This window comes from Arachis hypogaea, chromosome 13 (genome assembly GCF_003086295.3).
Source record: "Arachis hypogaea cultivar Tifrunner chromosome 13, arahy.Tifrunner.gnm2.J5K5, whole genome shotgun sequence".
Taxonomy (NCBI): Eukaryota; Viridiplantae; Streptophyta; class Magnoliopsida; order Fabales; family Fabaceae; genus Arachis; species Arachis hypogaea.
The window spans coordinates 143,574,284-143,586,746 of record NC_092048.1 but is presented as its reverse complement, the minus strand read 5'-3'; the positions used below and the strand labels follow the sequence as shown (position 1 = coordinate 143,586,746).

The following is a 12,463-nucleotide window of genomic DNA, read 5'->3' as shown; positions in this document are numbered from 1 at the left end:
TTGTCTCAGATAGAATCACGTAACTTGAGAAGAATAACACCATCAATCACCTGATTTAGCTTCCAAGTCAAAAACAGCTTCTATAATAATGAATTGTTATTTTACTAATCATATGAATAAATCAAGTCTCATCATTTTTATATTAATTATCCGTGATATATGATATATCCATTATTATTTTTGTGAGATATTCAAATACAGAGTTACCAGATCAATTATTGAAACGTGGATATATATAATTGGTATGTCAAATTATTATTATTATTATTATTATTATTATTATTATTATTTATTGGCGGGTAAGATAATGAGGTAGGTGTATTTAGTATATGTAGTGGTTAATCATCAACAAATTATGGTTAAAAAAGAAGCTAATAAAATAATATTATTAATGAAGAAACCAAATAACATATGGCATGAGAAGAAAGGCTGATCTAGAAATGCTAAGCTACATAATTTACAAACCATTGATTGTCTATATATAGAAGGCACAAAGCTAATTAATTAAGCAACCAAAATTTTGAAATATCTCTAATTAATTAACTTATATAGTTTTGGTTGTAGCTAGTGATGGTAGGGGGATGCTTCCTGAAGGCGGTTCTTTCTCTTTTGGAGAAACCTCTGCAGCGATCTTTTCATGGAAAGACTAGTCCCAGGGCTATGCAAATTATTATTATTATAATATTGTTGTTGCTGTGACGATGATTGAAGCAATGCTGGTGAACATGGCTCTACTGAAGACCCAGTTGATGTTGGTGTCCTCACTCTTTCCTCCAATTCTTTTCTTGCAAGCATTAAGATGGATCTTGCCTGCATAAAATTGAATCATTTAATTTACCTACTAAATACATTATTGAATTTCATCATAGGATGAAATATATATGTACATACCTGAGAATGAGTGACGTCACAAACGGAAATCTTGCCATCGTAGAATATGGTGAGTGGGTGTGATTGCGGTGTATGTTGTCCTTGTAAAGGGCTACTCCTACTCTCACTGCCTCCTGCTTCTTCTTCCTCCATGGAGCGGTGGTCGGAGGCAGGAGAAGGGAAAAGCCGTAGTTCTAAGTTGCAGTTCCTCCTCATCGAGAGAGAGACGGAAAGTATGTTTTTTTTTTTCTTTTTGTTTTTGAAGAGTTAAGAAAGAAGAATAATGTTGAAATAGAGATGAGGGATGAGAGGCGTATATATATTATAGGGGTGGGTGGGTGGGAATTGAAATGAAAGCGAAAAGGCTTGTGTTGCGAAACACGGAAATAAAATGAAATAAATAAATAAAGGCGTTGTTGCATTGGCGGTGGGGTTGCGACTTGCGAGGGAGCTGTCTATGTACACACCCAACTTGAAGCTACTCTTGAGTTGTACGCTCTTCTTTATTTATTCACGTGTTTCATGCTCTTTTCAGATTTCCACCACATGCCCATCACATTAACAAGGAAACAAATTAATAATGATGTGAGTTGTGACATGCTTGATCCTACAAAAGTAGTCACTGGATCATGCATGTTAATAGTAACATACACCCCGCTGACCCCACAACCTATTATTTCTCATTTGTGAATGCCGTCGACCTCAAATTTCCACACCATCAATTTACACGTGCTTTTATATCCATATACGTACCCATCACAATTCACAACTAAGTTACCTACCTTCAACCCTAGCTAGCTACCTAATATCTACTTTTACTTCTATGGATATGAGAAAAAAAAAATCATGCTTCAAACCCTAGCTACCTAACTAATTATCATTTAAGTTTTACTTTTATGCATATATTTCACTCTCTTTTTTTTTTCTTGTAATATTATTGTTAATTGTTATCTCTTTTGGCGACAATTGATGAATATTAAATAAAGTAAATTTAATTTTTTTTTGTCTACCTAACATTACTCTACTCAAATTACTTTTTTTAATGTTCTTTTAGCATTCATTTTGTTTAATGCTAGAAAAAATGTGTTCATATAGTAAGAAAAACCTGCCATGTATATTAAGTGATCTAGACATTAAATAAAATTAACTAATGATATCTGAGTAGTACACTTAGAAATTCAGTGCAAGTTAAATCTTATTAATTTTGAATTTACGCAGAACATCATTAATTAGAAAGTGCAATCTGTCATTTCTTAAATTAATTAGTATTCTTTTAAGGAAGGTGTTTGAAGAATTGGGTGTCTCGTTTTATGTTTTAATTAGTTATGCCTAATTTTGTACGTATAAATAAATAAAGTATGACGAATACTCATATAAAAATGGTTAAAATAATTTTAATTTAGTTAAATATATTAAATAAATTTAATAAAAATTTAATATTATCATTTTTATAGGAAAATTATTCTAATTATTTTTGTGTGAATAGTAATAAAAAAATATTGGCTGTGTTGTCAGATAACATAAATAAATAATAAGTTCAAAGAATACGAGGCACCTTAATTACATATTAGGTTAATTTCATACTAATTAAATCACATGATACATGTATTAAAAATGAGGACTACTAAGTACTAAAGCTAAAAGATTATATTCTGATGAAAGGATAAAAGAATATATATAAAATTATTAATTGCTATATTTTTTTTATACATAATCCTGATTCCTCAATAGGATAAAAATATATTAATTCCGAATTAAATGGTTGGAAATTTATATAAATTAGTTTAATAGAAAAGTGTGATACTTAATTAATAATATACATAGAAAAGTGGTTTAGAGTAATTAAAATGAAATAATTATGTTAAATATATACTAAAATTAATTATATAAAATGTATATTGAAATACAAAATATATATTAAAAATATAAAAATATTTAATAATAAAAAATTAATTAAAAATTAATAAATATTAAATAAAATAAATTTAAATTATTTAATATTATCACTAAAAATAAATTAAATTATTTATATTTATATAAAAATATATAATAATTAATTTTAGTATTTAAATAGTATTTTTAAGAGTAAAATGGCACGCAGCACCTTAGGTTGCCGACTTGCATTGACTGCGTAAGCGGATTAGCAACCAAGAGAAGAGAGGTGTATGCAAAATGCAAAGCCGCAAAGCTATTTTATTCCTGTGGCTGCATTTACGCACAATGCACACGTGCTTCGTCCCTCAACCATTAAATTATTCACGTGATTCGTAACAATACCATTCAATTGCTATTTTCTTGCTCCCTGCCAAACTGCCGTTGAACATACCACATTTTTAACTAAACAGCCCTCTGTTACCTTTTTTTTTTCTTTATGAAAAAGTACACTGAATCAACAACAATATAAATCAACTTAATTATTTTTTTATTTTTAATTTTAAAATTTAAAAATTAGAATAATAAAATATTATTTTTTATTTTTTTAATAAACCTATTTTTTAACTAATGAACTCTAATTAGCTATACTTCTAATTGATCTTTTAATATGATTATTTTTTTATTCATCAAGAAAAAAAAAGGACACACAACAAAATAACCAAAAAGAACAGATTTAGCCTGTATAAATAAGATACGAATATTTACACATTGTTTGAATCAAAGGAGTTTGAAGAAAAAGAAAATATAAGAAAAGAAAATGTAAGAAAAGAAAATAAATAAAAAATAATTTTTTTTATTTAGATGAGAAAAGAAATTGAGTAAAAAAGAAAAAAATTATGTGGAACCCATCTATAACTTTTTTCTTAAAAGATGAGAAGAAAAATGATCAAAAATATGTAAATAAACATAAAATTACAAATTTATTCTTTATAATTATGTTAATTAATTATAATTTATATATAATATATATAGAAAAGAGTATTAATATAATTTTATTCTGTTATAATTTTTTTTATCCAAACAATAGAATATTTTTTTATTTTTTTATTTATTTTTTCTTCATCTAAACAACGCAAAATTTTTTTATTTTTTTATTTTTTTTCATTTTTTTTAATTTTTTTTTCTCATTTTTCATCTTATATCCAAACAATACATATAGTGAATATACGGTTAAATAATACAATATATAAATTCAATATTTTTAAAACGATATTAAATCTTTGAATAAAGAAATATCATGATGAAATATAGTTTCCAAGTGGAATTAGTTGAATTTTTCATTTATGTATCAATAACTATCTAGAAAATAAAAAAAGTTACGTATTTAAATATATAAGTCTCTAAATTTGTTTACTAAGATTTTTTCGTAATCAAACGTTATGCTCATTATTTTTCAAATAATTATGTGAAACTCAAAACTATTAAACAACTATATATAAAAAAAAAAAATATCAAACTTGACATGCTTCAATCCGCTTCAATTCTCTCTTTCCATTATCCAATACACCTCTTTCCCCTGTTTTATTAAAAGCATGTATCTCGTTTTTGTGTTATATGTAACATATGTCTATCAAAAAAGAAAAAAGCTATTCTTCCAAGTCAATAATTTGTTAATAAAATAATAGCATTAACTAAAAACGAATGATAATTTGACGTACCCATTAGAGTTTGAGTGTACTCCGCTAGAATTTTTGTGTGTTTCACTGGAACACGAGCAAACTGTTCCATTCGTGATTCTAGCCATGCCTTTCTCTCTCTTTCACTTAATTCTGTAACGGTGTCCAGAGGTGAGGTTGATCATGAGGATTGGATAATCAGATAGAGACGAGGAAGCTGAACATTTAGGCCGTGTTTGTTTTTGAAAGCAAAGACAACAAGTTTTGTTTATTTTTGTATCCACTTTTTTATGAAGAACAATGATGGATATAAAATTTAAAAAGGGTGTAATTTTTTATATTTAGGTTTGTTCAATTGATTTGAATTATGCGTTTTTTTTCGTTTCTTTTCCTGTGCTGCTTCACTCCAAATGTTACGTCTTCTTCTTCTCCTCATTTTTTATTTTTTTTTTCAATTTCGTTACCGTGGTCGCCAACAATACCTTTTTCCTCTTCTTCCTCCTACTTCTATTGGAATTTCCTCTCCTCTTTTCTTTTCATCCTTCTCCCCCATCATCATCATCATTATTATCGTTATCGTCATTGTCTTCTTCTAATAAGTATCGTCGTTATCGTTATCATTGAATTCGAATTTATGTAATGAGTAATTTTCGGTTCATTTGGTATTATACAATAGTTTCGTTTGGAGCTAATTTTTGGTTCATTTGAAACGCAAGTGTTTCTGAATTCAAATTTATATAATGGACAATTAAATTTATTTGATATTATACAATATTTAGTTTTGATAATATTTTCAGTTTATTTGAGAGGCATCTGAATTCAAATTTATATAATGGACCATGATGAGTTTGGAAAACTCTAAATTAAGATAATGATCAAACATTATTAAAATAATAATTAGAAATTATAAATTTGATTATTGATGCAAAATTGTTTATTTAATAATTTCTATGTTATATGCAGATTTTGGTGATTGGATTTAATGTAACTTAAGGTCCAAATATGTTAAATAGATTCCGCCATGTGTAAGAAATTCTATCTAATATGTGGCTGAATTATTTTATTAAGCAACATGAATTGGGCTAAGAAAATATGGGGCAGCCCAAAAGCCACTATGTTAAAAGACCAACAATTGGTTGGTCCGAAATTAAAAGAAGGAAGAAAGTAAGATTGCATGTTTTCCACGGATGCCACTTTCTCCTTTAATGGATTTCAAATTCATTTAACTAACTTTAATTGCCTTGGTAACATGAGAGAGAAGTTTACATTAATTTTATTGATATTATTACTCTCACAAGTTACAAAGCATGGGAAAGGGAAGTGATTAACTCACTTTAATTTCTTCCTTAATTCCATTTGAATATTTTTCTCTCTTCTCTCTATAGTTTCGGTCATGTCAGGAAGAAGAAGAAGAAGCAAGCTATCAAAGGTGAAGTACAATAGCAGTGAAACTATGTGCAAGTAAGAGGTTAAGGTGATGATGGCTCTTGCAGAAAGAAGATCTACAGTATGGTGTGGCTGAGATCTTTGCCACTTATGGTAAGATGTGGTGAAGAAGTCTCAGGATCACCAACCTAGAATTGGTGGAAGATCCAACTCGGTTAGAGAAGAAGATCCCTGGGGTATGGCTCGTCTCTACTTTTGTTCATCCATCACAGGAGGTAGCTACTGTAGCTACGTGGGAAAGAAGCAGAAGATAGAGCAGATGGAGCTATCAAGGATCAAGGGTTCATCAAGGGTCAGAAATCCTTCTTGAGGACCAAGTCAAGATGGAAGGCTCAGATTGATAAAGTTTGAAGTGATGGGATGAGGAAGAGGTAATTGCATGTTGGTTTTTGCACTCGGTTTTCTATCTCTTCTCTCTCTGTCCGAACCGGTTTGTTATTGAAGAAGAAGAAATTGGTTCGGTTGGACCGGTTTCAATCTTGGAGGCTTCCCCTTCTATAATAAGGGTGAACACCCAAGGCTTGAAATAAGGAGAAAAAGAGTGAAAGTACAGAGTTCTCATAGTTACCCAACCTAACAGAAGTTCTTCTCCTTCAATGTGTTTAATTTTGTATTTTCTTTAAGTTTTGTTTGTCTTGAGTCTCATGGTGAAAAAGGCAAATAGTGTGAGGTTTGTAAGAAAAAGTCAGTGAGCAGAAAAAGGCAGAGTGTACAAAATTAAAGAAAAAAAGTCATAGATGTCCTAGAGGTCCTTTGTACATCTGTGTTGTGTATCATGATTCTATGGGAATCCCCTTGCAAGTTGGGTTAGCACTTAGCAGTTGAAAAAGTTTGGTAGGTGACCAAGTCAAGTTCAGGATTGGGGATAGATTCTGGACTTGTCACGAATAGGAAGGGTAGTTCCTAGAGAGAATTGGTGTTTGTAATCTGCAAGATTATAGTGAAATCACATCATTGTTGTGATGGAGACTGGATGTAGGCTGCATTGCACTTAACGGCTGAACCAGGATACTTCTTGGTGTGATTCTCTCTCTCCTCTACTCCATTTATGTTTCTGCTGGATAGGAGACAAAACTGAAAAATATCTCTTGCCTGGTTACGAGACAAAAAGAAAAAGTCTCTTGGCTAGGTACCAGACAGAAAGCAAAAATATCTCCTCAAAGCATTCTAAAAGGCAGCAAGTGTTTCTCAACAAAAAAGGGGCTAAGATTCAACCCTCCTTCTCTTAGCCATTGATTACCATCAGACCATTTTCGGTTCATTTGGTATTATACAATGGTTTCGTTTTGATAATATTTTTCATTCATTTGATCACCACAGAGAATCAGAATCAATAAAGATGTCAGCAAAATATTGGTGTTGTTGGTGATGACGATAATGATGATGGAAGAGGAAGAAGAAGAAAAAAGGGAAGGAGAAGATCAAATAAATTCAAATAAAAAAGAAACAGTAGGAGGAGATAGATGTGGTGGTATGGTGGTGGTAATCATGACGATAATGAAAAAAAGATGAAGAAAAAGGAGAAGAAGAAGAAGTAGGAGGAGGAGGAGAAAGAAGAAGACGACCAAGCCCCGTAAACTAAATGACTTGGATAAACTTGGATGTAAAATTACTTGGATGTATAGCGAGACTCAACAAGTGGACACGGATTTTTTTTATGAAATTTTTTTTCCTTTTTGTTGATAGATATTTTTTTATTCTACTGCTACCCCTTTTTATTTTCCATAATTTAAGCTTCTTCTGTACATCGTCGTTCTCAAAAAGGTATTCTCTTCTCCCTGCTCTTTCAATTCTCTACGTTTGCGTTCTTCTTCTTTCTCTCCTTTTGTTCAAGACTCTCTTCTTCTCGTAGAATTTTTTACTTAACTTGATAATTCCTTCTGTTTTATTGTTCATTCTCTTTTTTATGGCATGCTGCAGGTTTACTCAATAAAAACTTAATTCACTCTTCTAACATTATTTTGTTTATTCTTAATTCTGTTACTTTAATATCATTTTTACCTTATTCTTTTCTATGGCATGCTGCAGGTTTACTCAATAAAAACTTAATTCGTTCTTCTACTTACGTTTACGCTATTTTGTTTATTCTTAATTTTGTTACTTTAATATCATTTTTACCTTGTTGGTTTCTAGACCAATTCTTCTTATAATCTCATGAACTCTCATTTTTTATTAAATTAGTTTATATTTGATGTAGAAAATTTAGAATCACATGACTATTTTAGTCATTTCACATGATATTTTAGGCTTATTCATATCTATCCAAACATAATACAGAACAATACATTAGTGTCTTGTGCATTTTACTAAACACAGTATACAAAAAAATAATTTTTAGTGTCTCTATTTTATTTTCTCTGACTCAATGTTCATGTCCACAAAATTAAACGCAGCCCATCTAGTGGTGTTGGAGGAGGAAGATATTAGGAAAGGAAGGGAAGCTTGCTCTAATAGCCTCCTAGGCAGGATCTTTGCAGACAAAAGATTTTTTCTGCAAGGACAGTGAAAAAGGCCTTAAGAGCTATTTGGGATTATCCCGCTGGTTTTAGGGTGGTAGATCAGGGTAGCAACTGGTTTCAATTTTTCTTTGAAGAAGAGTTGGAATTGTTGAGGATTAAAAAGGGTTCTCCTTAGCTATTAAGGATTATGTGCTCCATGTCAAAAGATGGAAGGTGTCCAATCAAAATAAAGAGGGCATCATTCAATCTTTTCTAGTTTTGACACAATTTTGAAAAATCCCGAAGAGCTTCAAAATGATAGAAGTAGGTAGAAAATTAGGGAAAGAATCGAAGAAGTTATGGAGGTTGGGTTATTTGACGTAAGGGGAAGGGAGAGAAGAATTCTCAAAGCAAAAGTAGAGATAGATGCTTCTCAAAAACACAAAGATAGCCTTCGATTAGTAGGACCAGATCACAAAGTGGTGGAAGTAGGGCTGAGATAAGTACGTATTGGCAACTTTTGTACCTATTGTGCTCGAATAAGGCATGTGTCAAAGTCTTGTCAGCCCATGAAGGATTCTGTCTTGGGAGTGATTAAGGAAGATAGAATTGGTGATTAGATTAGATTTGATTAGGTTGGAAGGCGGGTTGATACTGGTGACAACTCTAAAGAAAAAGTTGCTAATAATCAGAGTGGTCAGCGAGACCAGCCTAAAAAGAAACTGATGCCAGCATGGTTGATCAACAATTTTTTAGGTCTCTCTATGAAGGAGGATAAAGGAAATTCAGAGAGTTCTACAGATCCTTCCAAACAATCTGATTGTCGAGAACATGAGAGTGATTCAGAGAGCATTTGGGTGGCAAATTCAAAAGCAAATAGCATTGGTGTGTTGGAGGTAATCCTTATCCTGATGAATTTGGATAATCTACTAGTTGAAGGTGGTAATAGAGGGAAAGACAGTAAAGATACCAAATTCAAACCGCATGTAGAGTTGTTACTTGTTAGTGGTACTAAGAGGGAACTGAGTGGTAAAGAAAATGTTGATCAATGGAAGAGGGTTTGTATTGGTGAGAAACAGGTCGGTGATGCTGAGGTGGAATGTGCCACTAGCCAATAATTGGAGCCCCAATAACCATGAGAGTCTTAGTATGTAATTGTCGGAGTTTAGGAAGATCTCTGACATTCCATAGTCTTAAAAGGGATATGTAGATCCCACTCTCGTGAGGTTGGTTTTATTTGTGAAACTAAAAATCAACCTTGCCAGGTGAAACGAAAGCTGAGAGCATGTGTTTTCAATGATTGGTTCCTATGCAATCCTTCAGAGACAGCAGGGGGACTGGCACTAGCTTGGAGAGATAGTATTGATTTTGTGGTGACTAGCTCTACTGACTTCTATGTAGCAACGAAAGTTAGAGAGATGTGATCAAAAATGAAAAATGGAGTCTTATTGGTATTCACTTTAACTACTCAGATCAGATTTGATCAAACTAGTTTAATGAAGTATCTCTCATCCTTCAGCTGTTTCAAGATAAAGCGCTGATTTTGGGGGATTTTAATGCAATAGCAAATTTTCAAGAGAAGGAAGGGGGGAAATGTTAAATCAAGGTCCTTTATTACAGCATTCACTAATTTTATTGATGGCCACAACTTACTGGATCTAGAAATAATTGGTAGGCCGTTCACATGGTCTAATAGAAGATAAGGTCAACATTTGATTCAAGAGCATCTTGATAGAATGATGGCTGCAGCAGATTGGCTCAATATATACCCATCAGCGACTGTACCAGATTACATGAGGATGGTTTAGACCATGCACCATTATTGTTGGACACTAACCCCTCAAATGAACGATCTACAAGGAGATTTAAGTTTCAAGAACACCGATGTGAGAATGAAAACATTAAGCGGATAGTGCGGGAAACTTGGAACTCAAAAATATAGTTGGCTCTCCAATATTTATTCTAGCTCAAAACCTTAAAAAATGACGTCATGCCATAGTGCAATGGCAGCAACAGTCAAGTTCAAATTTTTTTAAAGATGATCCAGAACTTTTAAGAACAGTTAGAAGAACTCAGAAATTTAAGAATGTAGGGAGTGAACATTGAACAGGATGCTGAATTAGAAGAGAAATTAAAGGTTGCATACCTTAATAAAGAAAGTTATTGGAGGGATAAGTTAAAAATCAAATGGCTTTACGTAGGGGACAAGAACACATCAGTTTGCTCACGCTAGATATAGATGCAATAAAATTTGGAGCCTAAAAGGGAATGATGGTACTGTTACACATTCTAAGGAAGAGATTGCTACCGTGGCTAAATCCTGTTTTAGAGATATTTTTTTCTACTTCTGATACAGCCGATCCAAATGAAGCCTTTGAAAAATTTGAAACAAAAGTCACCCCCGATTATGAACCAAACAGGACTCAGACTGATTTTTTTACAAGATAAAAAGAGCTATATTTAGTATTGTTTTTACCAGTATAAAATAAATAAATAATCTACCTTTGGAAAATAATAAAAACGAATTATATATATAAAAAATTTCACTAAGACATTATCTTGTTAATGTTATTACTAGTTTAATTTTTTAGTAAATAAATAACATAAGCATTAAAAATTTATGGTAATGTTATATGTATAAGTAACTCCGCCTATGTTACACTTGCGGTACATAGCCGGTCCCAAGCCCGGATAAAGGAGGAGGGTTGTGTTAGGTCTTCGGCAACCAACGTAAAAATATAGCCGAACCCCCCATGACATGAATCAAAGACATTATTGCGCTAAAGCTAGGTCGTTACCCGGAAGTAACGCGCCGTATGGCTCGAGTACGGTGTCAAAGCAAGAGCCGCTGCATCGGTGCCCGGATGTAGTGTTAAATGAGCAAGGGTTCTCGCGTTTTCGTGAACGGACGAGGGTAAATAAGCTAGTTCACAAAGGAAAAGGTAAAGGTCGAAGCGACAAAAGGCTGAGATTTGGGACATGGAACATAGACACTCTAACAGGAAAGTCCATGGAGGTGGTGGATACCATGACAAGGAGGAAGATTAACATTATGTGCCTACAAGAAACGAAATGAGTTGGTGCAAAGGCTAGGGAGTTGGATTCTTCTGGTTTCAAACTTTGGTATACAGGAAAGGTGAAGAATAGGAATGGAGTTGGAATAATTGTGGATAAGCAGTGGAAGAAGGACGTAGTTGATGTCAAGAGGGTGGGAGATCGGATCATCTCTATCAAACTTGTGGTGGAGGGAGGTGCTTTTCATGTGATTAGCGCCTATGCACCGCAAGTGGGTTCGGACGAACAACACAAGATAAGGTTTTGGGAGGATCTAGAGAGTTTAGTTCAAGGCATATCTTTGGGAGATAAGATTTTCTTAGGAGGAGATTTAAATGGCCATGTTGGGAGAGAAGTGACTGGATATGGGAGTATTCACGGAGGCCATGGTTTCGGGGTGATCAATGCCGAGGGTAAAACTATTTTGGACTTTTCCTCAACTTTTGATCTTCTCATCGCAAATACATGTTTTAAAAAGAGAGACGAACATCTTATAACCTATAAGAATGGCATGACAAGCTCTCAAATCGACTTCTTCTTGTTGAGGAGAGTCGACCGGAAATTTTGCATTAACTGTAAAATTATCCCGGGAGAGAGTTTGACAACACAACATATGGTGCTCGTCATGGATTTTCGCGTTGAGCAAAAGTTGAGGAAAAGACATCATACGAAGAACCCAAGGACGAGGTGGTGGCGGATGAAAGGTGAGGAACAAAGAAGCTTCCTAAGACGGGTAGGAGAAGAGGCAAGGTGGGATGGGAATGGAAGCGCGGAAGAGATGTGGAGGGAGATGGCAGAAGTTATTAGAAGAACAGCAAAAGAAAGTTTTGGTGAATCTAAAGGAATAGGACCAAGAGACAAGGAGTCCTGGTGGTGGAATGCGAGTATACAAGAAAAGATAAAGATAAAAAGAGAATGCTTTAAAGAGTGGTCTTTATGCCGCAATGCAGATAACTGGGAAAAATATAAGGCGGCTAAGAAAGAGACAAAAGTGGCTGTAAGTGAAGCAAGAACAAGAGCATATGAGGGTCTTTACCAGTCTTTGGACACGAAAGAAGGAGAAAAAGGTATATATAGAATTGCAAAGAGCCGGGAAAGAAGAAC

General features: G+C 33.2%; 1 protein-coding gene across 1 annotated transcript; it reads right to left on the bottom strand.

Annotated features, from left to right (window-relative positions):
• Positions 1–359: 359 nt before the first annotated feature.
• On the bottom strand, positions 360–1,183 carry LOC112792530 (protein TIFY 5A). Its single transcript, XM_025835800.2, has 2 exons — positions 892–1,183; positions 360–810 (listed from the first exon to the last, which is right to left on the bottom strand). Exons 1-2 carry the CDS (start codon positions 1,084–1,086, stop codon positions 565–567), a joined length of 441 nt encoding a protein of 146 aa, XP_025691585.1. The 5' UTR covers positions 1,087–1,183; the 3' UTR covers positions 360–564.
• Between the last annotated feature and the right edge of the window lie 11,280 nt (positions 1,184–12,463).